At 42.6% G+C, this 26,963-nt stretch overlaps 1 protein-coding gene across 1 annotated transcript; it reads left to right on the top strand.

Annotated features, from left to right (window-relative positions):
- The first annotated feature begins 382 nt into the window (after positions 1–382).
- LOC309546516 (fish-egg lectin-like) lies at positions 383–14,921 on the top strand. The gene is made up of 4 exons (XM_082246260.1): positions 383–446; positions 6,214–6,441; positions 10,925–11,258; positions 14,719–14,921. The coding sequence occupies exons 1-4, from the start codon at positions 392–394 to the stop codon at positions 14,864–14,866; spliced, it is 765 nt and encodes a 254-aa protein (XP_082102386.1). The 5' UTR covers positions 383–391; the 3' UTR covers positions 14,867–14,921.
- Positions 14,922–26,963: the final 12,042 nt, after the last annotated feature.

A 26,963-nucleotide genomic window follows, 5' to 3' on the forward strand; every position in this document is an offset into this window, starting at 1 on the left:
TGATTATCTAAGTATCTTTACATAATGTAAGCCTCCTTAAGCCTAAAGATGGGAAAAACACATACAAATAAGCTGAATGGCAAACATATATATAAGGACAAATATATCCTGTTTCCTGCCAGTGTGTGAAATTAAACCTACAAATTTATTGTCACATTGAGAGCTTTAATATTTATGTAATGACATTTTGTAATATGTATTATATATTAACTGTAACAAAAACATTTACACCATAAAAACAATACTTGCTGGATGATGTTTGTTTTAATAAATTCCTTCTGCTTACCAATGGTGGACCAGCTCCCCACAATAGGTGGAGTCCAGGCACCATATATACAGAACAAAGTCTCCCTGGTCTCTATACCAAACAACTGCATCCTCACCTGCCAAGATGTTATTTGCTGTGAGCCTCCTCCTGCTGTGTACTGGAATCTCTGCCTCTGCAGGTAAGACTTCTCTCTCTCTCTTCCCATCCATTTCCACATAATAGGGAGGTTAGACAGTATTGCTCAATATTTTATATTACAGTAGTCATAGTGGTGGTCATATCAGATATTGTATAAAACAGGGGCTCTCGCGCTGTTGTGCAAAGTGAATGAATGGATGGATATTAAAGGTTGCTGCTGGCACTTAAAGCTGATCCTACGCATTAAATGTATGGTGAAATATAATAGTGCTGCGCTACCTTTTTAAAGTGCAAGAATAATAGTATTAAATGCAAGTGCATGAGTTACCTTATGTGCAAAAAAAATGCTGAATAAATAGTTGTATAATAGATGAGGTAAATAAATAAATAATATCATGTGTGCAAAGGAAACAGATAAATAGCATAACAATTATATCACATAAAAATACTTATATATCAAATTCTTGTTCTTGAAACAATATATACCGTATTTAACATGCGCCGGCATGTAACATGTGTCGGCATATAACACGCACCTCAATATTTGGAGAGAAATTTCAGGAAAAAAGCTTAAATTTAAAATAAACAGCTTTGAACTCAGAACATTTTTTTTTTTAAATCAAATTACATCTCACCAGTGCCCATGAATGCAGCCTCATCAGCAGTGTCCCTATATGCATCCTCATCAGAAGTGTCCATATATGCAGCCTCATCAGCAGTGTCCATATATGCAGCCTCGCAAGCGCCATTGGAACTATCCAAATCTGTTTTAAAAAAGGACGGGAAGCAGCGCCGAGAGCAGAAGGGGCGGGCTGGGCCGAGGAGAAGGAAGGACGAGCTGTCATAAGAGCAGAAGGGGGCGGGCCGGGCCGAGGAGAAGAGAGAACAAGCGAGCGCAGTCATTGGAAGTCCCGCCTCCTCTGCCGAGACGTGTGACGTCGGTCATAGTCGGGACTTCTGATGACTGCGCTCGCTTGTTCTCCCTTCTCCTCGGCCCGTCCCGCCCCTTCTGCTCTCAGCGATGCTTCCTGGCCTTTTTTTTTTAATATCGGAGTATAACACGCACTGCTGCTTTTTCCTCCATTTTTAGGAGGAAAAGGTGCGTGTTATATGCCGATAAATACGGTATTATATAGGGTACACATTCATGTGATAAAGTGCTGATATTGCATATTAGTGTGCAAACATAGTGGTAGTGCAAGTGATAATAAAAGTGAATCAGCTCCACTGGCTGAAACCGTGGACTGAGGATACGGTGAAAGAAGGTATGTTACCTGAAATAATGGAGTAACTCCACTAGTAATAAATATCTACAGAAAAAATAAAAGCGAATAAAGTGAAAAAAATGAAAAAAAAATTATATATAACAAATAATGTATTAAATGTGAAGTGTCCAATAGTCTTGTTTTTGAATTGCATTCACGGGTTAATTTATATAAATTTCAAACTTGGTGCTTTGTGATGTAATCAGCATACATAATAACGGTCATGCAGATTGGATCATGTATGTCCAGACGAGAAAACCATGCATGTGGTGACAACCTTAGGGTGCTGTACTAATTGCAGAAAGCATAGGGGGGGGGGGGGGACTTGAGTCCCATGACTTGACTTAAGTCACCAGTTTGAGGACTTGGGACTTGCTTGACTAAAATTAATAAAAGACTCGACTTGACTTTGACTTGGTATTCATGACTTGGGACTTGACTTTGACTTGAGACATATGACTCTAAATTACTTTACTTTTTTAAGTTATTAAATATTTGCATTTTCTCAAGATGTGTTAAAGCAAAATTAATGTGCCTGTTATGTTTCTGACACCACAGTCACTTAAAACACCTCAGTGTGTTCTGATTTTTTAGGACACTGGCTGTTTAACAATGGAAATACCTAACATGTTTTTAGTGACTGTGGTGTTGAAACATGACCGGACAAAGGATTTTGAGCTGTTTGGGCATTCAAAGTGTTTCTTTAATATGCCAAGAAAAAAGCACTAAGCAGTTTTGTTAATGTTGAAAACAAAACAAAACCTTTCCTGACCACTGACTTTTAACTGATTTAAAGGTGAAAACTGGGGTAGATCAGTATTTTGACTTGATTTGTGACTTGACCAAAATAAATGACTTGACTTGACTTGCTTGACTTCTAGCAGGGACTCGACTTGACTTGCTTGCTTTTCGCCACAGTAACTTGAGACTTGCTTCAGACTTAAAGGTTAAGACTTGAGACTTGCTTGTGACTTGCACATGTGTGACTTACTCCCATATCTGGCAGAAAGTGAGGGTGAACTACCATGCTGGTGCCTCCAAACTGTGTATCTGGCCTCTCACCTCTCACTTTCTTGCAAATAAGTCTTGTATGTAAACCGGTAAATTCAGGGGGTCCTGGGTGGGGGGGGGTTCTCTTGGGATATACTGTGTCTCTCCTCCTCTATGATCTGTGTCTTGCTCTCAGGGTAAGAGGTACATACAAAGACCTCTCATAGTATAGTAGTTATCAAGATATACTTTATTAAAAAACGTAGTGACTCGCAATTAAGAAAGGAAACATCCGTGTCTGCCTTGGTGTGCGTGTATCACTTCCTCATTGTGTCACTTCCGGGTACGCTCCGACCTTCCCTGCGTGTTGCGTCACATGCATCGTGACTTATTCTGGGGATAGAGGGGAGTGTACAGGGAGACGGCATTATCTCCGTTGTGGGCCAATAGAGGCCGAAGACTGGGCAAAGGAGATCCGCCATGAAGTTTTGCACTCATCCAGTTGCATTTAATATTATTATTCTTGCACTTTAAAAAGGTAGCACAGCACTATTATATTTCACCATAGTGGTGGTCTAAAGTCATTCATGTAAAACCAATCCGAATTCAGTATTTGGCAGCTTAGAATGGGCAGGCTAATTTTAAGGGAAACTCCAGTCAAAAATGAAAAATTTCCTTTCAATAGTATGTTAAATATCTTTATCTTTGATATTATTCATTTTATGGCTAGCTGCTTGTGTAGCTTAGAAAGTCTTATCTAAGCTGGACAAACAGCTTCTTCCTGTTCTTCACCGACAACGCTATCTCCCTTTATCTTAATTTGCTAAGCTGTCTTTCACTTCCTGAAAAGGTTGTCGACAGGTCTTTCTTAAGTGGGGTACACACTATAAGAAAAATCTGCTGAACGATCGTCCGATTTTCCTCGTTGTTTCACAGCAAATCGGAACCGATGAATGAAAATTCGTCCGAAAATTCTCGTACGAAAAAAGTTTTTTTTTGTTGTTTATTGTTTCTGATCAAGCGCAGTCTTTCTTTTCTGATTTTCCTTGTACAAAAATTGTACAAAAACGGTACACATTATGTATATAATGTCATTTGTTTTTCCCCTATGAGAAAATTTTTGGAGTTTGTCCCTTCGAGAATTTTCGTATGAAAATTCTGAATCGCCTGTAGAGAGTTTTGTACATACTATACGAAAATTGTACGAGAATTCTTTGGACGAAAATATTCGCCTGATTTTCTTATAGTGTTATGAGCCTTTAGGCAGGCATGCTATGACCTGCCCAGCCCCACCCCCATCCCTCCTATTCTTCACAGAACATGATCTCCTCCTGTCTTTATAGAGGGGGGGGGGGGGTGTCACTTGCCTGGAAAAATATATGAAAGAAATAAGGTACAAAGGAATATTTTTGAAAGTTTAGAAGGATACAAATCCATTTCTATTGCTCATTACATGTGAGTATTGAGTTTTTTGGCTCCGTTTCTACTAGTGCAACTTGTCATGCAACTTTGGACACACTCTAAATCACACAACTTAAAGGTCGAACTAGTGGAAATATAGCCACTAGGCTAGAGTGCAACGTTGGAATGTGACTTTGAGTCGCTGATTTTCAAAGTCGCATAGATGGGAATGAGTGCCATTGAAATCAATGGGCTGTGACTGGTCATGCGACGTTGTGTGTCCAAAGTCGCATGAGAAGTCACACTAGTGGAAACTGAGCTTTAGTCTATTTTTCCACTATTGCGATTTAGAGTGCGACTTTGATCCAACTTTACACTCTCTGGATCAAAGTCGCATTAAAAGGCGCATCAAAGTAGTGAAGAAAGGAAAAGAGGGGAAAAAAGGCAAGAAGTAAAAAAAGGAGGAAAGAAAGAAGGAAAAAAAGAGGAAAGAAGTAAAGAAAGGAGGAAAAAAAAGATGAAAGAAGTAGGGAAAGGAGGAAAGAAGTAAAAAAAAGGAGGAAAGAAGTAAGGAAAGGAGGAAAAAAAAGATGAAAAAGGTAAAGAAAGGAGGAAAAAAAGAGGCAAGAAGTAAAGAAAGGAGGAAAGAAAAAAGGAAAAACAAGAGGAAAGAAGTAAAGAAAGGAGGAAACAAAAAAAAGGTGAAAGAAGTAAGGAAAGGAGGAAAGAAGTAAGGAAAGGAAGAAAGAAGTAAGGAAAGGACGAAAGAAGTAAGGAAAGGAAGAAAGAAGTAAGGAAAGGAGGAAAGAAGTAAGGAAAGGACGAAAGAAGTAAGGAAAGGAAGAAAGAAGTAAGGAAAGGAGGAAAGAAGTAAGGAAAGGAAGAAAGAAGTAAGGAAAGGAAGAAAGAAGTAAGGAAAGGAGGAAAAAAAAGAGGCAAGAAGTAAAGAAAGGAGGAAAGAAAGAAGGGAAAAAAAGAGAAAAGAAGTAAAGAAAGGAGGAAACAAAAAAAGATGAAAGAAGTAAGGAAAGAAGTAAGGAAAGGAAGAAAGAAGTAAGTAAAGGAGGAAAGAAGTAGGGAAAGAAAGAAAGAAGTAAGGAAAGGAGGAAAGAAGTAAGGAAAGAAAGAAAGAAGTAAGGAAAGGAGGAAAAAAAGAGGCAAGAAGCAAAAAAGCTGAAAAAGTTAAAGCGGAGTTCTGCCCCCCCCTTCAAAAATTTAAAGTCAACAGCTACACATACTGTACACATACTGTAGCTGATGATTTTTAATATTAGGACACTTACCTGTCCTGGAGTCCAGCGATGCCAAGACCGCAACCGATGTTTCCATCGGTAAGGGAACCCGGCAGTGAAGCCTTCACCCGGCAGTAAAGCCGCGCTGCGCATTCGCATTGGCTTGGCGAAGGGGGGTAGGAGGAAGGGACCTCACTTCGCCGCTGCGCCGTTTCCCAGGAGTGGGGAAGGGTACCTTTCAAAAACAGGTACCCGTTCCCCCCCTCCTCCCTGAAAGGTGTCAAATGTGGCACCGGAGAGGGGGAGAAAGCAAATGAGCATAAGTTCCACATTTGGGTGGACCTTCGCTTTAAGGAAGAAAGAAAAAAAAGGGAAGAAGTAAAGAAAGGAGGAAAAAAAAAAGAGGAAAAAAGTAAAGAAAGGAGGAAAGAAGTAAAGCAGAGGAGGAAAGAAAGAAGGAAATTACAGCTGACAATCCCTAGACTCAAACATGGGAAATCTTTGAAAATAATTTAATGCATATAGGAATTATTTACAGGCTTGCAGTCCCTTGAGTTAATGATTGAATTGAATTACCCATTTACTAGGTGTTCTAATCCATCATATATCTGCAAATTATTAAGACAGAATTGTATTTTATAGATAGCGTCCAGGCTTAGAGGAAACAATGCTCTTTTTTCTTTATTCTTTCTATTTTGTTGTTTGTATCTTGTTCTATTTTGTGTTCAATTTTTGTGTTTGGTGTTTGTGTTACTTTCAGTAAAGTTCAAATGCAACAATTGGATTTGAATAGGATTGCAGAATGAATGGTCTTTGTGATCATCCTGTTGATACAGAAATGAAATGATAATGAATTTCAAAGTTTATACATATATACTGTACATATAGATTTTATTTTCCTGATTTTTCTTGAATTCAGATTTACAGTGTACAATAATCCCAGGAAAACTGAAACAGATTGATGCCGGCGCTGGTGAAGTATACGGTGTGAACGATAATGATGACATTTACAGTAGGGTAGACAATAGCTGGAAGAACATTCCCGGAAAGCTCATCCATGTTTCTGTTGGACCTGCTGGAGTTTGGGGTGCTAACAGAGCCAACAACGTCTTTAAGTTGCAGGACAATAAATGGATGTCTGTATCAGGTAAAAAAAGTTTTTTTGATAAATTACAAACCAGATAAGAATAGTATATGAAGAAAGAAAAATATACATGGATGCAACCAACTGATCCTGTACAAGAGTCTATAGAAATATTCAAATTATAAATGATGCTGCTGCTATCCATTTGGCTGGTGGCAGTCGACCGTGTGTAGAGTAATCATGTTAAAGCACCCCTAATGGGATCTCTACGTTAGTCTGGCTGGGTTCCCCCATCCTCCATGTAATGGACCGGTCCCCTCTACTTGAGTTACCATGGTTTTAACTCTGATTTCAGGCCATCTTGTGCTTATTTTATGGTTGCTAACTGTTACACAGAAAAGGTCCAATAGGTTGCCCCTGAGGATTAGAAAGTCTCGAAATGTGTTGGAAATCTAAGCAGGCATTTTTCTTTTGGAAATATATTATTTTATTATGTGTTACCCCCACCCCCCCAAGGGGAGGATGGTTATATTGTCATTACTGTGTACAGTCTAAAAGGGAAAAAGTATTCCTAAACTAAATCTGAAATGCTTAGTACATTTAAAAAATTTGGCTTCGATGTAATATTTTATCTGTCACTATTAAAATTGTGTTAGTTTTTTTTTTTTTTTTATTGTGTTTTATATGTGTATTATATATATTATGTATATATATTGTATTGTATATTTATTGTATATATATTGTATTGTAATATTATATATATGTGTATTATATATATTATATTATGTATTATATGTATATGTGTTTTATATGTGTATTATATATATTTTTTTTCTTTCATACTGGACTCAGTAATGGGGGTCCCCCCTGTGGGATAGGGGCCGAAGGGGTCCGCAGAGAATGACTGTGATGATGGTAAAGCAGGTTGGGAGACAGTGGTGTCCATACCTGTGCCAGCTAGTAAAGATGGCGGAGAGTCCCTCCTTTGTTTGTTCTTCACTGGGCTCCTCGATGAGGGTGATGGCGGAGAGGGTGACCCTGATGACTGGCCGATATCCGGGTTTGCGATCATGCGGCAATGCGGGTAAGGCGGCGGCAGGGAAGGTAGTTTTGGCCCAGCCCCTTGCTTGCTGCCTTGCTGTCTGTGCGAGTCTCCACCGCCATTTTGGCGGAGACCAGGGCTCTGGGAGATGAAGAAACCGGACAATTTGTTAAGTTGCCCGGCTTCTTTCTTCTTCTTAGTCATCCCGGGAGGTGCAGCGGGGGTTCACAGAGGTGAGAAGCCAGTGTGCGGGGCTGTAGTAGCCCTAGTTTTGGCGGGTGTCCCGGGTGGCCTCGCGGAGCTGGCTCACAATGCTGCCATCAGCCGCGCGGTAGCCACGCCCTCTTTATTATATATATATTTTTTTATATGTGTTTTTTTGGTTTTGGGGAGACCCCACCACTCGCCATACCATTTGGTTCTATGTATTGATTAGGTATTTGTGTGACTTTGCAGGGGGACTTAGAGAAAACAGTAGGTGCAGGTGCACTTATAATTAGGAGTTAAGCACATTTTTTTTTGTAAATGGTCAAAGTTCTGCTTTGAGCTACAGCACACCATAGGCGTGCGCAGGGGGTGTGCCAGGTGTGCCTGGGCACACTCAAATCAACACATTCGGTGCCGATTCCACCTACCCCCCGGGTTTCCCCTGTGTTGGCCCAGCTCTGCAGTGCTGCTGGCTTCCCTCCTCTCCTCTCCTCTCCCCTGGCTGCTGTGGGAAATCTTTCCAGATGGAAAGCGGGAGAAGGGGCTAGTAAAATGTAATTTCCCTTTTCTAAACAAACCCAATGAACACACTCACTTACTTTGTTCATTCATAACGGAAGCATAGGAAACTGTGTTTCCTATGCTTCAGTTTGTGAATGAACAGGAAGCCACTCAGCACAGATCATTTCCCATTTATTCACTGTACCGTGCAGCTGAGGCTGCAGAGAAAGGCATGTGTGTTTGAGCTTTGGGGTGCACACCCTAATACAGTGATGGCGAACCTTGGCAGCCCAGATGATTTGGAACTACATTTCCCATGATGCTCATGCACTCTGCAGTGTAGTTGAGTATCATGAGAAATGTAGTTCCAACACAACTGGGGTGCCAAGGTTTGCCATCACTGCCCCAATGCAATGGGCTGCGCACTCCTATGCAGCACACTCTACTGAGGAATTCAGGTTCTCCGGTGCCATTATCAGTTACAATGGTCCATCTGTTGTGTTTGCTCCTACATTCAGTCTATATTGTTACATATTTAATCAGGTTGAAAAAAGACACACGTCGATCCTTTCAACCAATGAAAAAAAAAATATACACAATCCTATATACACTATCCTATACCCAGCAAAGCATGATCTAGTTTGCTCCAAGAAAAAATTCCTTCCTGATGCCCTAAGAGGCAATCGGATATTCCCTGGACCAACTTTACCTAAAAATGTTAGTATTCAGTTATAATAATATGTACGTTTAGAAAAAAATCCAGGGCTTTTTTTAACCAGTTCTGGACCGGAAGGATTTGCCCCCTTAATGACCAGGCCATTTTTTGTGATTCGGCACTGCGTTACTGTAACCGAAAATTGTGCAATCGTGAGACGCTGTACCAAAATAAAATTGATGTTTTTTTTCCCCCACAAACTAGAGCTTTCTATTGGTGGTATTTGATCACCTGTGCGATTTTTATTTTTTGCGCTATAATTCAGACCAATTTGTATTCTGCTACATATTTTGGGTAAAAAAAAAAAAAATTGCGCATTTTGATTGGTTTATCACACCTACAAACTAGGGGAAAGATTTATGTCATTTTTATTTATTTATTTATTTTACTAGTAATGGTGGCGATCTGCGATTTTTAGCGGGACTGCGATATTGCGGCAGACAGATCGGACCCTTAACTGACATTTTTTACACTTTTAGGGGGACCAGTGACATTACTACAGTAATCAGTGCTAAAAATATGCACTGTTACTGTAATCATGACATTGGCAGGGAAGGGGTTAACCCAGGGGTGATCAAAGGGTTAAATGTGAGCCTAGCAGTGTGCTTACTAACTGTGGGGGGGGTGGGCTTGTGAAATGACTACAGAGACCTGTAAACCTATATAGAAGGATCACAGACGCACTGATTATTTCAGAGAGAAGAATGGTCTGCTGTGTTTACAACAGCAGACCCTCCTTCTCTCTCAGCGGGGAGCAATCGCAGGTGCCCGGCAGCAATTGCGGCTGCCAGTCCCATGGATCGGCATACCCGCCCCCCAACACCACACGCACGACCATCGTAGGGCTATGTCGTTTCGCACAGCCGAGCCAGCCTTCTGCAGTAAATCTGCGGCGGGCGGTCGGCAAATGGTTAAAGCAATCTACTGAGCTTGAAAGAATAAGCTCTTGAAGAAGTTTATTCATTGGAACACATTGTGTTTCAAAAGTCCAATACTTGATATAATATATACTATAACATAGATATAACAGTCTTCGATAGAACTGAAAGAAGCTTACCTGTGACAAGGAAAAATGGCTGTCCTGCTGTCCTTATTGGATTTGAGGGGATGCCACCCATTTTGCAAAATAGAAGATTGGCCTGCAAAAAAGAACACTTGGTAACTATGCTGTAAGGGATCAACCGGCACCCTGACTGGGTACCTCCATTGACGGATGCTCCCAGTGCTTCCCAAGGGCTCCAAGCACTCCACCAGACACCATAACTACCTCAGACCCCACAAACCACCGCAACTTGGTTGGGGTCTCGCCTTCCCCTACCCACCCTGGACCTACATCAAGGCTCCAGGTTCCCGTGGGTGAACCTCTTTCCCCAGATAGTGAAGCAGGAACAAGCTCTTACAAGAGCTTAGTGATTATCCAAGGGAGTATGAAGAGCATAGGAATCCCTTGTAGCAGATTCCCCCAAACATGAGTCGAGACTTCATGAAGGGGTAAAAAACGACTGTTTATTGAACAGACACACACTCAATTTATACACACATGAGCACATCCACCTCCTGATCAAATTACTACATACAGGTCAGGGGTTGAATGATTACATTATCATATGCAGATGAAATTGTATACAGAAACAGAATTAACCTGAACTAATTATCTGGCCACCTGGACAGAACAATGTGAGGTCATTAACATTTAACAATGGGACAGGTAGACTTTTAACACAATACACATTCCATCTCAAAACAGACCAAAGGATAACCCGTGACAAGGACAGTCTGTTGTCTCCTTCCTTGAAATACATGGAATACACAGTATAAAGTGGGATTAAATCTTCATAGTTCAGGAGAGATATTGCTGACAAATATTACTGTCCCACTTGAAGCAATCCAAACCATTAAGTATCTGTCTTTTACTCGGTTAGTACCGTTACATATGCTATAAGCAACATTGAGATAAAGCCATCTATGCCACTACATAGTAGGGTGTCAATCCCATTTAACAATTGTTTGATTTTCTCTCTGTTATTAAATTTAATTTACAGTAATATGGACCATTGTTGTGTTTTGTGTTTCTTCAACAGGGCTATTGAAGCAGGTGGATGCTGGTGGTGATAAGTTCTTGGGTGGAGTGAATGCACAGGACAACATCTTCTGCTTGAGACAGAGCTGCACAGTTTCAAGATCTTCTGCTGTAACCTGGACCCCAATGGAAGGGGGACTGAAATATTACAGCTGTGGGCCAGTGGGCTGCTGGGGAGTCAACAGTGCTGACGATATTTTCTTCCGCCACAATGTCAACCCAACCGCCTGTCAGGGAAACCAATGGCAGCAGGTTGAAGGCAAACTGGTAATGATAGAGGTTGGCACCGATGGTTCTGTGTATGGTGTCAACTCTGCAGGCAACGTGTTCCGAAGGTATTTTTTTTAATCTATAAATGTAAAATCATTAAAGCGTAACTCCACTTTTTTTTTTAGAAAAAACGTTCCTCTCTGGGTGATCTCTGTACATTGCAGGGATTTTAACAACATTTGTTGCAGATTCCTACCTTTTGTTATTTTGAAGAAATCCCTGTGTGTTTGTCTGTATCCATGTGGGAAAGTGAATCTATTGGGAGTGTTTTCATAATTACCAGTCAGCTGTGCGCCTGCAGGGCTCTAATGGGGAAAGCTGCTGGGCCTGCATCCCTTTGGCTTTGATTTCCTATTGAAAGTATCGAAGTATCTCACCAAAAATGAAATTTTTGTTGAAGGGGATGCCTGAAATCTGACTTATATCTTAGTGTAGACTTCTGGGAAAATTGGTGAGCCAATCACACAAGCAGGAAATGATGTTACCTCCAGGTAGCCGTATTACATTGCATTTTCAGAAAATTACAGAGCTGCAGATTGAAAAGGAAAGGTCATTTTCAATAACATTCAATTACATTATGATTTGTGGCACAATTGTATATGCTATATTATTTTTTCGTTATTAGCTATTTTTTCCCCCACCAAAGTGGAGTTATCCTTTAAGGCAATGTGTAAAAAAAAATATACTTTGCAAAGAAGTGTCAATGATACATTTTGAGAATACGCCAATTAGACAAGTTTATTACTTATAATTTAGTAGGGATGATCAAACTTTTCAAAAGTTCGGTTCGACCAGAACACCCGAACTTCCCGAAAGTTCGGCCCGGATTTCAGAACCCCATTGAAATCAATGGGACCCGAACTTCTGTAATCAAAAAACACCATTTTGAAGCCCTAAAACCCAATAAATGCCCCTAAAAAGTGCCTAGGGTTCTGGGTCATGCCCCAGGGACTATTAATCACACAAAAAAAAGTTCTTAAAAATTATCATTTTTGATAGCCAATTGTTGAAAAAATTATTGGGAAAAAAAATGAGATTTCTTTGGATTTAGTGTCTGGGGGGTCTAAAAAGTGTACCTGTGAAGTTTCAGCTCTGTAGCATGTCCAGAACCAGAAAAAAAAGTTCATTTGTATTAGGATTGCAATAGAACAGGGATATGGCTCCGCTATTTTCACACCTTGCCGGTTTTGTAGCTGGAGTTTTTTTGGGCATTTTTTGGAGTCAGGCATAACATCAGAACTTCTGTGTAGGGGTATATATACACACACACATGTATGTATATATACACATACACATATATAGGTGTGAAAGTAGCAGAAACCTATGCTTGCGCTAATGAAATAATTAACAGGCATATGTCTCCGCTCCTATCACACCTATATATGTGTATGTGTAAAAATACATATAAGTGTGTGTGTATATATACCCCTATACAGAATTTCAGATGTTTTGCCTGCCTCCAAAGACCCCCAAAAAATGCCCAAAAAAATGCCTGCGCCAAAAAAAACAAAACGCCCAGGTGTGTTGTTGCAGGCGTTTTTTTGGGCATTTTTTGTGGGTCTTTGGAGGCAGGCAAAACATCTGAACTTCTGTATAGGGGTATATATACACACGCACTTATATGTATTTATACACATACACATATATAGGTGTTATAGCAGAGAAGCCATATGGGTGTTAATTATTTAATTAGTGCAAGCATAGGTTTCTGCTACTTTCACACCTATATATGTGTATGTGTATATATACACATACATGTGTATATATACCCCTACACAGAAGTTCAGATGTCATGCCTGACTCCAAACATGTCCTCAAAAAAGCCCTATAAACGCCTGCAGCAAAAAGCAGGGTGACAGGGGCAAAGCCACTATCCGGTTCTATAAGTGTTCTAAGAGAAACAATCTTTTCTCTACAGCGGTCACCCTGACATGCAAGGGTTTTGTCACCCTGCCATAGCAGTCAGAGTCAGTTAACCCTACACTAGACTACGGTCCCCTGACACTTAACACTTTCCCTACAGAAACTAGATTATTAAATCTAACTATAGTGGAAAATAGTACCCTAACTACACTAGATATCCCTTTCCTCACACTAATAATTGCTAAATGACACTTTGAAGCAGAAGTAACAGAACTGCTTTCATTCTCTTCCACAGCCCTGTATTAAAATGGTAGAGATTTGGCGGGGCTATCTTATATACTGGGGGGCGTATTCACTAATGATTGGCCTCTGGACCCCCTAGTCACTCCAATCACATTCCTAGCATGTGATATGCGATATTAATAAAAAAAGAGCGAAAATTTTGCGAAAAAATTGACATTTTCTACTTTGACAATTAAAAAATATCCAATATATTAAATTTTTGTCATATATTTAGGCCAAAATGTATTTAGCGACATGTCTTTGACAAAAAAATCCTCAATGAGTGTATTTTTAACCACTTTAAGACTGGAAGATTTTACCCCATTCCTGACCAGGCTATATTTTACGATTCGGCACTGCGTTACTTTAACGGACAATTGCGCGGTCATGCGACGCTGCACCCAAATTAAATTTATGTCCTTTTTTCCCCACAAATAGAGCTTTCTTTTGGTGGTATTTGATCACCTGTGCGATTTTTAATTTTTGAAAAAAAAGAGTGACAATTTTGATAAAAAAAAACAATATTTTTTACATGCTGATATATAAAATTCCCCAAAAAATTTAAAAATCAAAATTTTTTAACATTTTAGGCCAATTTTTTTTCTGCTACATATTTTTGTTAAAAAAATCACAATAAGCGTATTTTGATTGGTTTGCGCAAAAGTTATTGCGTTTACTAACTACAGGAAAGATTTGTCATTTTTATTGTTTATTTTTTTTTACTAGTTATGGCGGCGATTTGCGATTTTTTTTGCGGGACTGCGACATTGCGGCGGACAGATCGGACCCCTAACTGACATTTTTGACACTTTTGGGGTTACCAGTGACATCACTACAGTAATCAGTGCTATAAATATGCACTGTTACTGTAATAATGACACTGGCAGAGAAGGGGTTAACTTTATTGGTAATCAAGGGGTTAAATGTATGCCTCATGCTTACTGACGTGTGTGGGAGGAGGGGATTTGTTGGACACAGACACAGATCGCAGGTTCAGCTATGCTAAATCATGTAATCTGTGACTGTCTGTCACATTGGAGATCTGCCCGCTTTGTTTACACAAGTGGGCGGATTTCCTCACTCGATCCCCGAAGATCGGGGAAGGGGGCAGGATCCAGCGACGTAGGTCTACGTCTCTGGACAATAACAAGCCACTTTGGCGCAGTACCCTCAATGTGAGTGGTCGGCAAGTGGTTAAATGATACCTCCATTGACGTTGTTTGTTTGTTTTTTGCTTTTTTTTTTACATTGACCATTTGTTCAGTCTGTAAAGCTTATTCTAGTAAATCCCAGGCTTTTTGGGTTGCTATGTTGGCTGGTATCCCATACATTTTTTTCTTAGAGGAAAGGCTATATTTAATATTAATTTTTTTCTTCCAGAGATGAAATCAGTGACAAAACTCCTATTGGAACAACCTGGACCCAGCTAGACTTCTGCGCCACTTTTAAACACGTCACTTATGACAACGGCTATCTCTGGCTTCTCAGTCCAACTGGTGACATCTATCGATGTGCAGACAATAAATAACTGATTTGTCCATAACACAAGACCAAGCAGAGCAATCTGTAGCATGAATTGAGCCTAGGTGATTACATAGACTGCTTTCTCCCTCTATCCATCCCTGTTTGGGTATTCTTGTATTTCTCCAATGTTTTGCATTACCATTAAAAGCATCTAATGCTAGCTAGGACTTTAGGTCCATTGCACATTTATGTCTCATTTCAAAAATGTTTCAGAGCAAATAAACTTTGTTGCATACATTTGTTTTCCTTGTTATTACCAGAGAAATATTGCTAAACAAACTTATCTCGCTTTATTTGAATATAACATTTTTGAATTTGCAGCAGTCAAGTCTTTTTTCACTGTCCAGTTACAGGCTGGGGGAAGGACAAGACTTCTATTTTGTTTTCTTTTTCCAAAATCTATATTTATTGATTTAAGCAGAGAACAAGAAGAAGATAATCCAACATACAGTACATAAATGACGTAAGGGTGTGGGTAGGTGTAACTGGACTCAGAATACACTGAGTCCATTTACATAAAAGAGAACTATATTGAAATTTGGCAATGCACAACAAGCCCAGCAGCCGACTGGGAACACTCACTGGGTATACAATGATGAGTAGTAGCAGAAGGTCTCAGGTGTGCTAAAAGCATCTGTCTCGAGGTGCGAACTGCGACCTGGCCAGTCCATGCGCAAGTTGGGAGGCTTCCAGGTAGGATGGTGTATCCCTGATCTTTCCCTACTTGTCAGGAACCATTCCCTGATGCTAATCACTGTCACTGTTAGATAGGTGACCTGTCCCTACTCTAGCAACACACAAAATGCGAGCCAAACACGGGAGTCAGGGTTTTCAAATAGACTCTCTCTGACCCAAGATGGCGGCCAAAGTCACATGAGATGCCAACATTCAATCGGATGCTGCTTCTCTTTGTCCAAGGAAATTATATAGGAATTATATGACTATAAATGTCTTCACTAAGTAACTATAGACCTGTTAGTTTAACTTCTATAGTTGGGAAGATACTGGAGAGTTTTTTTTTTATTTCTTTTTATTGAAAAATGGAGATGTATAGGTACAAAACATAGCCTTTGGGCATTCCCCAGCTAATATATAAAACATAGAACTACTAATAACACCTCCTATTATAGACATAGGTGTGCGCAGCTTTTTGCATTAGGGTGTGCACCCCAAAGCTCAAACACGTGTCTGTGTGTATAAATATATGTTCTCTGGGCCGTGCACATACCCAACCCGCCCGCTCAAACCTAATTGCAGTACTAGAAGGAAGCAAGGATGAGGCAGGGTCCATCCTGGGGATGTTCCTGCAGTCTCCTGAGAGCTGGGAGTGCTTGAACTGCTGGGGGAGGAGGTAGGGGGATGAAATTTGTCCCAATAATGTGCATATAATTCAAGACAGTTGGCACACTATGGGTGATTAGGGTGTGCCCAGGCACACCAGGCACACCCTGTGCGCACGCCTATGATTATAGAACCCCCCCAAAAAAGGGGGGGAAAGAAACAACACGCCTTCCATACACCTTGCTTCGTCATTCTCTTATAAAATCACTTCAAGGGTTGATGAATTATAAGGAGATTTCTGTTCCCTCTTAGCCATCAGGATAATGTATCGGAAGAATATTAACTCGTATTTAGAATCCTACCTGAACAAATGTAATGGGAGTCCCTGCAGAGGTATTGTCAGGGTTACCTGATCCGAGGCCGAAGTGCTGAGAGGGCTCCCCTTGCGGCTCAGTGCGGTGCACCCCTGGAGATGGTACAGAGGGTGTGGCGCCCCAAGTGGCACGGGTTACCAGCTGCAGGCAGGTAGGTAGAATCAGGAGCAATCTGAGAGCGAACTGGAACAGGCTGGAATCACAGCAGAGTATGTCTTTCAAGGGCTCTGAAGCAGCCGGGCTACCTTGTGCCGAGGAATAGTCTCTAGTAGCGGAGACAGGTACTGGCCGAGGTCTGGGACTGGAGCAGGCAGCGGGAACCGTGGTACAGGCCGAGGTCATGCACAGGAGACAACCAGAATATCCGAAGTCTTGAAGCAAGCCGGGGTCATACACGGTAGGTAACGGAAGCAGGGTCAGTGGTAGAAGCCAAGGGTCAAACCAGGAGCAGGAGATCAAACGGAATCAGGAACAAGCCAAGGTCACAACAGGAAATCCAAAACAGGAAACAGGAAGCACAGAACACAGGAAGCTGAGAGATAATCCAGCAATGAGTCTGATCCTATGGCATCCTTTTATAGGCCATTTCCCTGACAGGCCAGCAGAGGGCTATGTCAGTTGAGTCAGGAATGTCCATTGCTATTACTGGCAATGTTGCCAGTTCTCCTACGGCCATTTCCCTGACAGGTATAAATTTGTTCATATCATAAACTAAACCTCACTAGGGAGGAATGAATTCAGTCTGTGGACTCCTGATCATCTGTTGTTCACTCCGAATCTGTCCACACTAGCCATACCCTCTCAAATTTCCTAGGGCAACCCCCGGGACAAATAAGTAGCTTTGTATAGGGGTACAACCTTATTGATTAAATGCTTCCAGAAGGGCAGATTAGGGCCTGTGTCTGATTTTCACTTGAGCACTATCACCTTCCTGCCATAAAATAATAAGAGACCCAAGAGAGTACCCATCGCCCTACTAACGGCCAGAGAGTCAACTAACCCCAGGCGGCAAACACCACCTTTTACAGGGACCTGTATAATAGTTAGGGTAGATATAAACTAGGTCACTTGCTACCAGTAGCTACTAATCTGAGGGCACTCCCAAAAGATATGGGCAAATCCAGCAGGGTCACTAGAGCATCTCCAACAGCAAAAAGAGGAATTAGGGTATATATGATGTAGTCGTTATGGTGTAAAATAAATTCTGTGCACTATTTACATTGGATCAGCCAGTCTTTAGTCAATATTAGTGCTTGAAAAGGGCTGTCCCAGAGATTTTCCCAGTCTTCATTGTCCAAGTCATGCTCCTCCGAACGCCAGGCAGTTAGCAGGGCATCTAGTCCCACATGAACAGAGGGAAGTAGTGACTTGTAGATCACAGAAAGTGGTTTCTTGAGAGCGTCATCCCAGGGGAGAACCTACAAATCGTCCTGCTCCAATCTAAACAAGGAGGACCCAAATTGCGCTGCATAGGCGTGTCAGAGTTGCAGGAATCAGAAGAAGAACGCATTAGGCAGTGTAAATTTATCTTTCAACCTACCAAACGTAAATAGTGCACTCCCATCACAAATATCTGAAAGGTATCTGATTCCTTTAGCAGCCCAAAGACCTGGGTCTGGTAAGGAATAGAGATGTCCCGAACTGTTCGCCGGCGAACTTCGCATGTTCGCGTTCGCCTCGGCGGGCGAACATATGCGATGTTCGGTCCGCCTCCTATACATCATCATTGAGCAAACTTTGACCCTGTACCTCACAGTCAGCAGACACATTCCAGCCAATCAGCATACCCTCCCTCCCAGACCCTCCCACCTCCTATAAAAAAGCAAGGGCAGCATCCATCTTAGATTCATTCTGAAGCTGCAGAGTTAGTTAGAGCAGGGAGAGGGCTGCTGTTGCTGCTGAATTGATAGGGAAATCATTAGCTAGGCCAGTGTTCTGTGTCCACTCCTGCTGTAAGGACAGCATTTCGACAGAATCCCAAAAAGCCCTTTTTAGGGCTGGTATTTAGTCTGCTTTTATTTATTTTTTTCTATATATTTATCAGGCATTTTTGGAGGCAGGCATGACTTTTTTGGGATTAGTGTCGGGGGGGGGGGGGGTGTCTAAAAAGTGTACCTGTGAAGTTTCAGCTCTATAGCATGCCCATAACCAGAAAAAAAAGATCATATAGGTGTAAAAGGAGGGTCCCACCATCCCTGCTCTACTGAAAAAGTATCTTTTTTTCTGGTTCTGGACATGCTACAGAGCTGAAACTTCACGGGTACACTTTTTAGACCCCCCCCCCCGACACTAAATCACACACAAAAAAAGAAGTTCTTAAAAATTGTCATTTTCGATAGAGAGCCAATTATTGGAAAAATTTAAAAAAAAAATCTTTGGATTTAGTGTCTGGGGGGTCTAAAAAGTGTACCTGTGAAGTTTCAGCTCTGTAGCATGTCCAGAACCAGAAAAAAAAGATCATATAGCTATAAAAGGAGGGTTCCCACCATCCCTGCTCTACTGAAAAATGATCTTTTTTTCTGGTTCTGGACATGCTACAGAGCTGAAACTTCACAGGTACACTTTTTAGACCCCCCCCCCCCCCAGACACTAAATCACACAAAAAAAAGTTTTTAAAAATTGTCATTTTTGATAGAGAGACAATTATTGGAAAAATTAAAAAAAAATAAAAAATTAAAAATTCTTTGGATTTAGTGTCTGGGGGGTCTAAAAAGTGTACCTGTGAAGTTTCAGCTCTGTAGCATGTCCAGAACCAGAAAAAAAATTAGAATTAGGGTTAGGGCTAGGGTTAGGGTTAGGGCTAGGGCTAGGATTAGGGTTATTTTTAGTGCTTAGGGTTAGAGGGTTAGGGTTAGAGGCGTAGGGGTAGGGTTACTAACTCTAACCCTAAGTATCTCACCATAACCCTAACCCTATCCCCTAACACTAAACCTAACCCTAACCCCAACCCTAACCCTTAAAGTCCAGTTCCTGTCCCATTTTGGTCGGTTCTGGTCTGTTTGCGGATGTTTGCGGTGCGTTAAATGCAGGGCCGTCTTTTCCACTGGGCATGCCCGGCGGTTGCCCGGGGGCCCCACTTGCCAAGGGGCCCCACATGGATGGTGGCATGTCCCTGGGTGTCTAGGGCCCCCCTGTTATGTTGTCCGCTGGCCCGGGCCCCCCCCTTATTGCTTTCCGCCCGCCGGCGGCGGCCGTGGCTTGAGTCTGCACTGCAGTGCACACTGGTTGCTAAGGCCAGCCCGATTGGCATCTAGTAACCAGTGACGTTAGCAGAGCAGACCCAGGATACACAGTGCCGCAGCGGAGGACTTGGAGGAGGATCCTCCTCCTCGTCGGCTCGTCCTCCTCTCCTCCGTCTCGACCCGACTGGCTCCGCCTCCGCCACCCCCTCCCATGTGCAGCTGAGCCGTTGTAAAGGTAAGGCTGCCACGGCCCACAGCCTGCCAGGCTGAATCTGATTGATTAAATGATATATTATTTTTTTAACTCTCTCATGGCTGGCAATGATGATGATCGAATCGATGACACAAGAGACAGACAACTCTGTCCTGGAGGATATACCTTTCTATAGATATTGGTCCCTGTAATATGTATATAGTAATGTATATACTCCAGGTAGTTGTACTCTCTTGTAGTATAGTGTTGCCTGTAATGTGTATATAGTCTATATACATATTACAGGGAACACTATATACTACAAGAGAGTACAACTACTACCTGGAGTATATACCTTATTATATACATAATACAGGGACCAATATATACTACAAGAGACAACTACCTGGAGTATATACCTTACTATATACATATTACAGGGACCAATATATACTACAATAGACAACTACCTGGAGTATATACCTTACTATATACATATTACAGGGAATCCTATATACTACAAGAGACTCTTGTAGTATATAGTGTTCCCTGTAATATGTATATAGTAAGGTATATACTCCAGGTAGTTGTACTCTCTTGTAGTATATAGTGTTCCCTGTAATATGTATATAGTAAGGTATATACTCCAGGTAGTTGTACTCTCTTGTAGTATATAGTATTCCCTGTAATGTGTATATAGTCTATATACATATTACAGGGAACACTATATACTACAAGAGAGTACAACTACTACCTGGAGTATATACCTTACTATATACATATTACAGGGAACACTATATACTACAAGAGAGTACAACTACCTGGAGTATATACCTTACTATATACATATTACAGGGAACACTACTACAAGAGACTCTTGTTTGAGGTACCAATAAAAGTAAATATCGCCTTATCGATAATTTGCATTTATATTCTCGTGGGTTATTGTGTAGGCAGGGGGCCCCAGTGCACTGCATTGCCCAGGGGCCTATAAGGCTCTTAAGATGGCACTGGTTAAACGGGGAGTTTGGTCTGTCAGAGTTTGGTCTGTCACTGTGAAGCGGGCATAACCCTTACACTACCTGACCGATACAACATCATACCTGATCGTATACACACACTGGATGTTTTAAAGCACGTTATTCCAAACAATTTAGGAATGTTAGGTGATTTATGCCCTTTATGGATTAAAAACCGACTCTGCGTCAACTACGCAATTTTCCATGGGAGTTTTGCCATGGATCCCTCTCCGGCATGCCACAGTCCAGGCGTTAGTCCCCTTGAAACAACTTTTCCATCACTATTGTGGCCAGAAAGAGTCCCTGTGGGTTTTAAAATTCGCCTGCCTATTGAAGTCTATGGCGGTTCGCAATGTTCGCCGGTTCGCGAACATTTGCGGAAGTTCGCGTTCGCGAACATTACATTTTATGTTCGCGACATCACTACCTGTAACCAAAATTGTGGCAGAAACACACCTTTCTCCTCACCCCTCACACTGGGAAAAAAGGGAGCAAGACTTACACCGGATACCTCAAGGAGGACTCCGGACATCCCACCAATCAACAGGGGGGGACACCCACAAATAAATATGGATTTGCCCCATCTTAGGGCTCCCCAAAATCCTCGGGAAGATCGAGTGCCATTAAGGCCCAGACCCCACGCCAGAACCGAGAAAGTGGTTCTGATGGGGATCTGTCCAATCTGTCTAAACCCGGGAGACATAGGCAGAGCAGGAGGTGGAGCCAACAATCCAATTCTGAAGAGGTCTTCAGCTGAGTAGATGCCAAGTTGGATCAGATGATCACTTGGTTCACTCAGGGTGATGCAGCCCAGAACCAAAATAAGCCCTCTTTAGGAACAAACCCTGTGGCCAGCCAAGGGCCACAAAATCCTTAAATGCCCAAGTGGTCAGGAATCAGTGGGATACACTGAATGGAGGTATAGGAGACAGAGGTTCTAACATCATTTTATCCCAGGTCACAGTATTGAGGATCCTGAAATCCTTGCCAGGGGATCTTGGTTGTTAGATGCTAACTACCCTCCTCTTTTTCAGTGGTCACTTCATCCCTCTGACTCAAACAGGTCCCTCAAAGCGGACACATTTAAAAAAAAATCGCCTATGATGGTGATACCAAGGAGGATGAAGCCCTAATGTTGTAATGAAGTCAAGAAGTTAAAGGTTGTGTACGGTAACCAAGAAGGAATCCTCAATGTCAGGTAGTTTTGTTACCTCCAATAAATTGCATTGATGCCCCAACCCCAAAGGGGGGAGATATTATATTTTTCCTCCCAAGTAGAAGGTAAATTTTAACAAAACATTGTATTACTGTACAATTGTTCAATGCGTGGTATCCATGGCGATAAATACGTTCCCATGTTAATGAGCCCTAGAAGTCAGTCGCCCCTAGGAAAGGTTGCATATATAGTCTCACCTTCCATGGTGGTCAGATAAGACTGATCATACGGTGGACTAAAGGAGAACTCTGAGAAAGCTTAGGATAACAATATCACATTGAAATGTCAATTGATAAGAATATATATTTATACTGTATGTTTTATCTAATAGGGGCAGATTAACCTTCCATGCCAGGTCGTTGATTGGTACAGACGATGAAGTTTACCAAAAACGCAGCGATTGGATGGTCATCTTACTCCTTGGAGCCCAGCTCAAGACGTAACTTCTCTTTGAATCGGGTCCTTCTTCAGGAATCATGTTGCAAGACACCCTGGTGTCAGGGTTCAGCAGCAGCTAGGGAGACCAGCTTCTGCACACCAAAACAATATAGATAGCCTTAAAGTAAAATGTATTATAGTGAACCACAAAACAAACATACACAGCAACAGTGAACAAAGCAAATGGCAGTAAACAAAACCCAACCCCAAAGACACAATAACTAAAGAACCAACTATCTATAAATGTATACACTATACAGGACAAGGGGAGCAGGGAAGCAAGGAAGAGGGCAAACTAGACTGGATGACTGGATACAAAGCAGAGAGCAGAAGCAAGGCAAGGGGTACAGGATAGATCAGGGTATGGATCAGGCTCACAGACACTTGGTTCAGGCATCAAGGAGGCAATCAAAATAGTGACGCGCCTGGGAAAGGGACGATCAGCCTTAAATAGCCACCTGGCAGCTGAACACAGTTGTAAGTGATCATAGAAGCCTGCTGTTTTCTGGGAGACACCTGCTGATAGACATTGAAACTGCAGCATACAGCCCAGGGCAACACAGTGCCACCAGCAGGTGAACTCAATCCTAACAGATTCCCCCCCTTAAGGAGCGGCCTCCGGATGCTCCATAAGGCTTTACCCCTGGGGTCTGCAAGCCAACTGGGTACCCCACTGCCAAGGTCTGAAGGCTGGCTGAGAACCCCGCCGCCAGGGTCCCACAACTGGCTGGGTTTCATTCTGGTCAGATCCTTAACAAGTTGCAACACCGAAGGCTTATCATTCTTATAAGCAGCCTGTGTCCCAATGTTGAGACACTGAAAGATACCCAAATGCTTAATGCCAAAGTCCCTGGTCCATGCAGGTACCCTGACACAAGGGTGTCCCATCACAACTGGACCTCTTCTCACACTGTTAGAGACTGCTCTGTATTTTACCTGCCACTCAGGTCTACCCAGGGCATAGGTTACCCCACTCGGGTCCCCAGATGCACCAGGGATTGCAGAGATGACCCCTGGGTCAGGACAAAGTTCATATGGAACACTGCCTTTTCCAATAGGACCTCTACTACTGGGGCCGTAACAGCAGATGCAGTTCTCATGTTCAGAGTGGATATCTGGACCTCCTGGCCTTAGCATAACAGGATCAGCTGGCTGCGAAAAGAACAAAGAACAAACAACAGTAGGGAACTCAACCCACACAGACAACCCATTTGGGCCACATAATGCTGGAAGTTCAGGAGCCTCAGACACATTAGCAAGTGGAAGCTTAACCCGGTCAACAGAGTCCAGTTTAACAGCAAGTGGTGAATTGACATAGTCCGGCTGGGCAGCGGCCCCGGTATAAGCAGAGTCCGGCTGGGCAGAGGCCCCGGTATAAGCAGAGTCCGGCTGGGCAGCGGCCCCGGTATAAGCAGAGTCCGGCTGGGCAGCGGCCCCGGTATAAGCAGAGTCCGGCTGGGCAGCGGCCCCGGTACAAGCAGAGTCCGGCTGGGCAGCGGCCCCGGTACAAGCAGAGTCCGGCTGGGCAGCGGCCCCGGTATCAGCAGAGTCTGGCTGGGCAGTGGCCCCGGTATCAGCAGAGTCCGGCTGGGCAGCGGCCCCGGTATCAGTAGAGTCCGGCTGGGCAGCGGCCCCAGTATCAGCAGAGTCCGGCTGGGCAGCGGCCCCGGTATCAGCAGAGTCCGGCTGGGCAGCGGCCCCGGTATAAGCAGAGTCCGGCTGGGCAGCGGCCCCGGTATAAGCAGAGTCCAGCTGGGCAGCGGCCCCGGTATAACCAGAGTCCGGCTGGGCAGTGGCCCCGGTATAACCAGAGTCTGGCTGGAGGAGGTCAGGACACCATCGGCAGGCGGCAGCATGGAGGAGGTCTGGGACACCATTGGCAGGCGGCAGCATGGAGGAGGTCGGGACACCATCGGCAGGCGGCAGCATGGAGGAGGACTGGATCTCATCAGCAGGCGGCAGCATGGAGGAGGACTGGATCTCATCAGCAGGCGGCAGCATGGAGGAGGACTGGATCTCATCAGCAGGCAGCAGCATGGAGGAGGACTGGATCTCATCAGCAGGCGGCAGCATGGATAGTGGCAGAGTTGTAAGAGCAGGGAAAAAGTTCTGTTTATTTTTGGGCTTAGATACTTGAGTCCTGTGAGTATTTGCATTCTGCTGACCAGAGTGTCCTGCTGATGAAAAGGTAGTAACAGTACTGGGGAGAATAGAGGGAAGAGTAACAGAAGTACAGGAAGAGGTCTGAGATGTTGCTATGGGTAACAGAGGAATAGATTCTTGATTTCTTTCAGCATTTCTTTCAGCATATATAACTTTATGTGTCTCATCTAGCACTGGGGATCTCTGACCAAGCTTGTAGCAGAGGGTGAACCAAAGTTAGTTTGTCTTTCCCCAGCTCACTTTGCTCAATTAAAGACTGCACAGCAGCAATGCAATCTAACAACACCTGCTGTGAATAGGCTGAATACTGCTGGAAGAAAGAACCTGCACAATATTTCAACAACCATCCCAAAAATCCAGCCTGGAACATAGTAAATGGGGGAGTGAAAACATCATGGCCCTGAGAGATCGACTGAAATACTAGCTCAGAACAGACCTGAATTAAAGGCTGAACTTGTCTAAGGGAGAATCTGCCCTCAACAGCTAAAGCATGTGCTGTCAGAATGTTTTCCAGCACTTCCTCCTCAGTGAGACTCAAAGCCTGCAACAATGAATGACAAAAATCTTTGTCTTCTGCTGCATGCACATGACAAATAACCTGTGCTCTAAGCATTTTGACAAATGGAAAAATAAAATCAAAAGCAACTGGTTTCCAACTCCAAAGTGCAGCTGATCTGGTCGTAGTGGGCGTCACTATTATGTCAGGGTTCAGCAGCAGCTAGGGAGACCAGACACATGTAGCTACACACCAAAACAATATAGATAGCCTTAAAGTAAAATTTATTATAGTGAACCACAAAACAAACATACACAGCAACAGTGAACAAAGCAAATGGCAGTAAACAAAACCCAACCCCAAAGACACAATAACTAAAGAACCAACTATCTACAAATATATACACTATACAGGACAAGGGGAGCAGGGAAGCAAGGAAGAGGGCAAACTAGACTGGATGACTGGATACAAAGCAGAGAGCAGGAGCAAGGCAAGGGGTACAGGATAGATCAGGGTATGGATCAGGATCACAGACACTTGGTTCAGGCAGCAAGGAGGCAATCAAAATAGTGACGCGCCTGGGAAAGGGAGGATCAGCCTTAAATAGCCACCTGGCAGCTGAACACAGTTGTAAGTGATCATAGAAGCCTGCTGTTTTCTGGGAGACACCTGCTGGTAGACATTGAAACTGCAGCATACAGCCCAGGGCAACACAGTGCCACCAGCAGGTGAACTCAATCCTAACACCTGGATTCTTGATGACAGAGAACTTCCGCTTTAGGTATTCTAACCCCCTGACATGCCACATTTGGCATGTCATTTTTTTTTGGGGGGGAGCGGGTACCTAGTTTTGACAGGTACCCGCTCCCACTTCCGCTCGGAGCGCCGCGGCGCCCTGAGCGGAAGTTCTCCTCCTCTCCTCCTCTCCCCCTCCCCCTCCCCCTCCCTCCTCTCCCCCTCCCTATATATATATATATATATATATATATATATATATATATACTAGAATACTTTTCTATTATGTGTAAGGACTTATGTGTCTTGAAGCTAATTACTTCTTTTTAAAAACATTTTAAGGTTCCTTAAGTTTTTATGGCCACCATAAATACTATATCCTAGCCAAAGAGTCTGAAGGGTTTTGACAGAATTCAAATGATTTAATTATTTTTGCCCAGCTAGGTCGTAAGGTTATCAGTATAATAATACTGCTATTATATGCAATTGTATGCTATACATTGAATCTAATAAGCAATACAATACTGCCCCCTTTGGTGACTACTACTAAATGCAGTCTCAGCATAAATCAGTAATTTCCAATCTATATATATATATTGTATTAATAATATATTCTTATTAAACGGTGTTACCAGATTCAATCCCTGCCAAAATACATGATGGAGATATTAGATGGACATGTATATATTATGAGAGTATGGACAGGTTTTTATGTTGTTTTTATGATTTTTCTTAATTGAAGAAATTATTACATAATTTGAATATCCAAAATACTGGGTGATTAGTAGAGGCAAGGTCAAAAGGGGAGAAACCAGCGCTATGGATAAAAACTCAGAGACTTAAAATACTTAGGTTGCAGCCACCAACCAACCCCTATAAATTAGGGGTCAAATGTGATATATGAGGGGGAGATAGTTGGAAACGGCGCTACCTTTGGTGTGTATGGTAAACCAGACCATATATAAAATTATGTGCAAACTGAAAGTGCTAGTGCAAAGATAAAA

This window comes from Pelophylax lessonae (assembly GCF_965119305.1).
Source record: "Pelophylax lessonae genome assembly, chromosome: 1".
In the NCBI taxonomy this organism is placed as follows: Eukaryota; Metazoa; Chordata; class Amphibia; order Anura; family Ranidae; genus Pelophylax; species Pelophylax lessonae.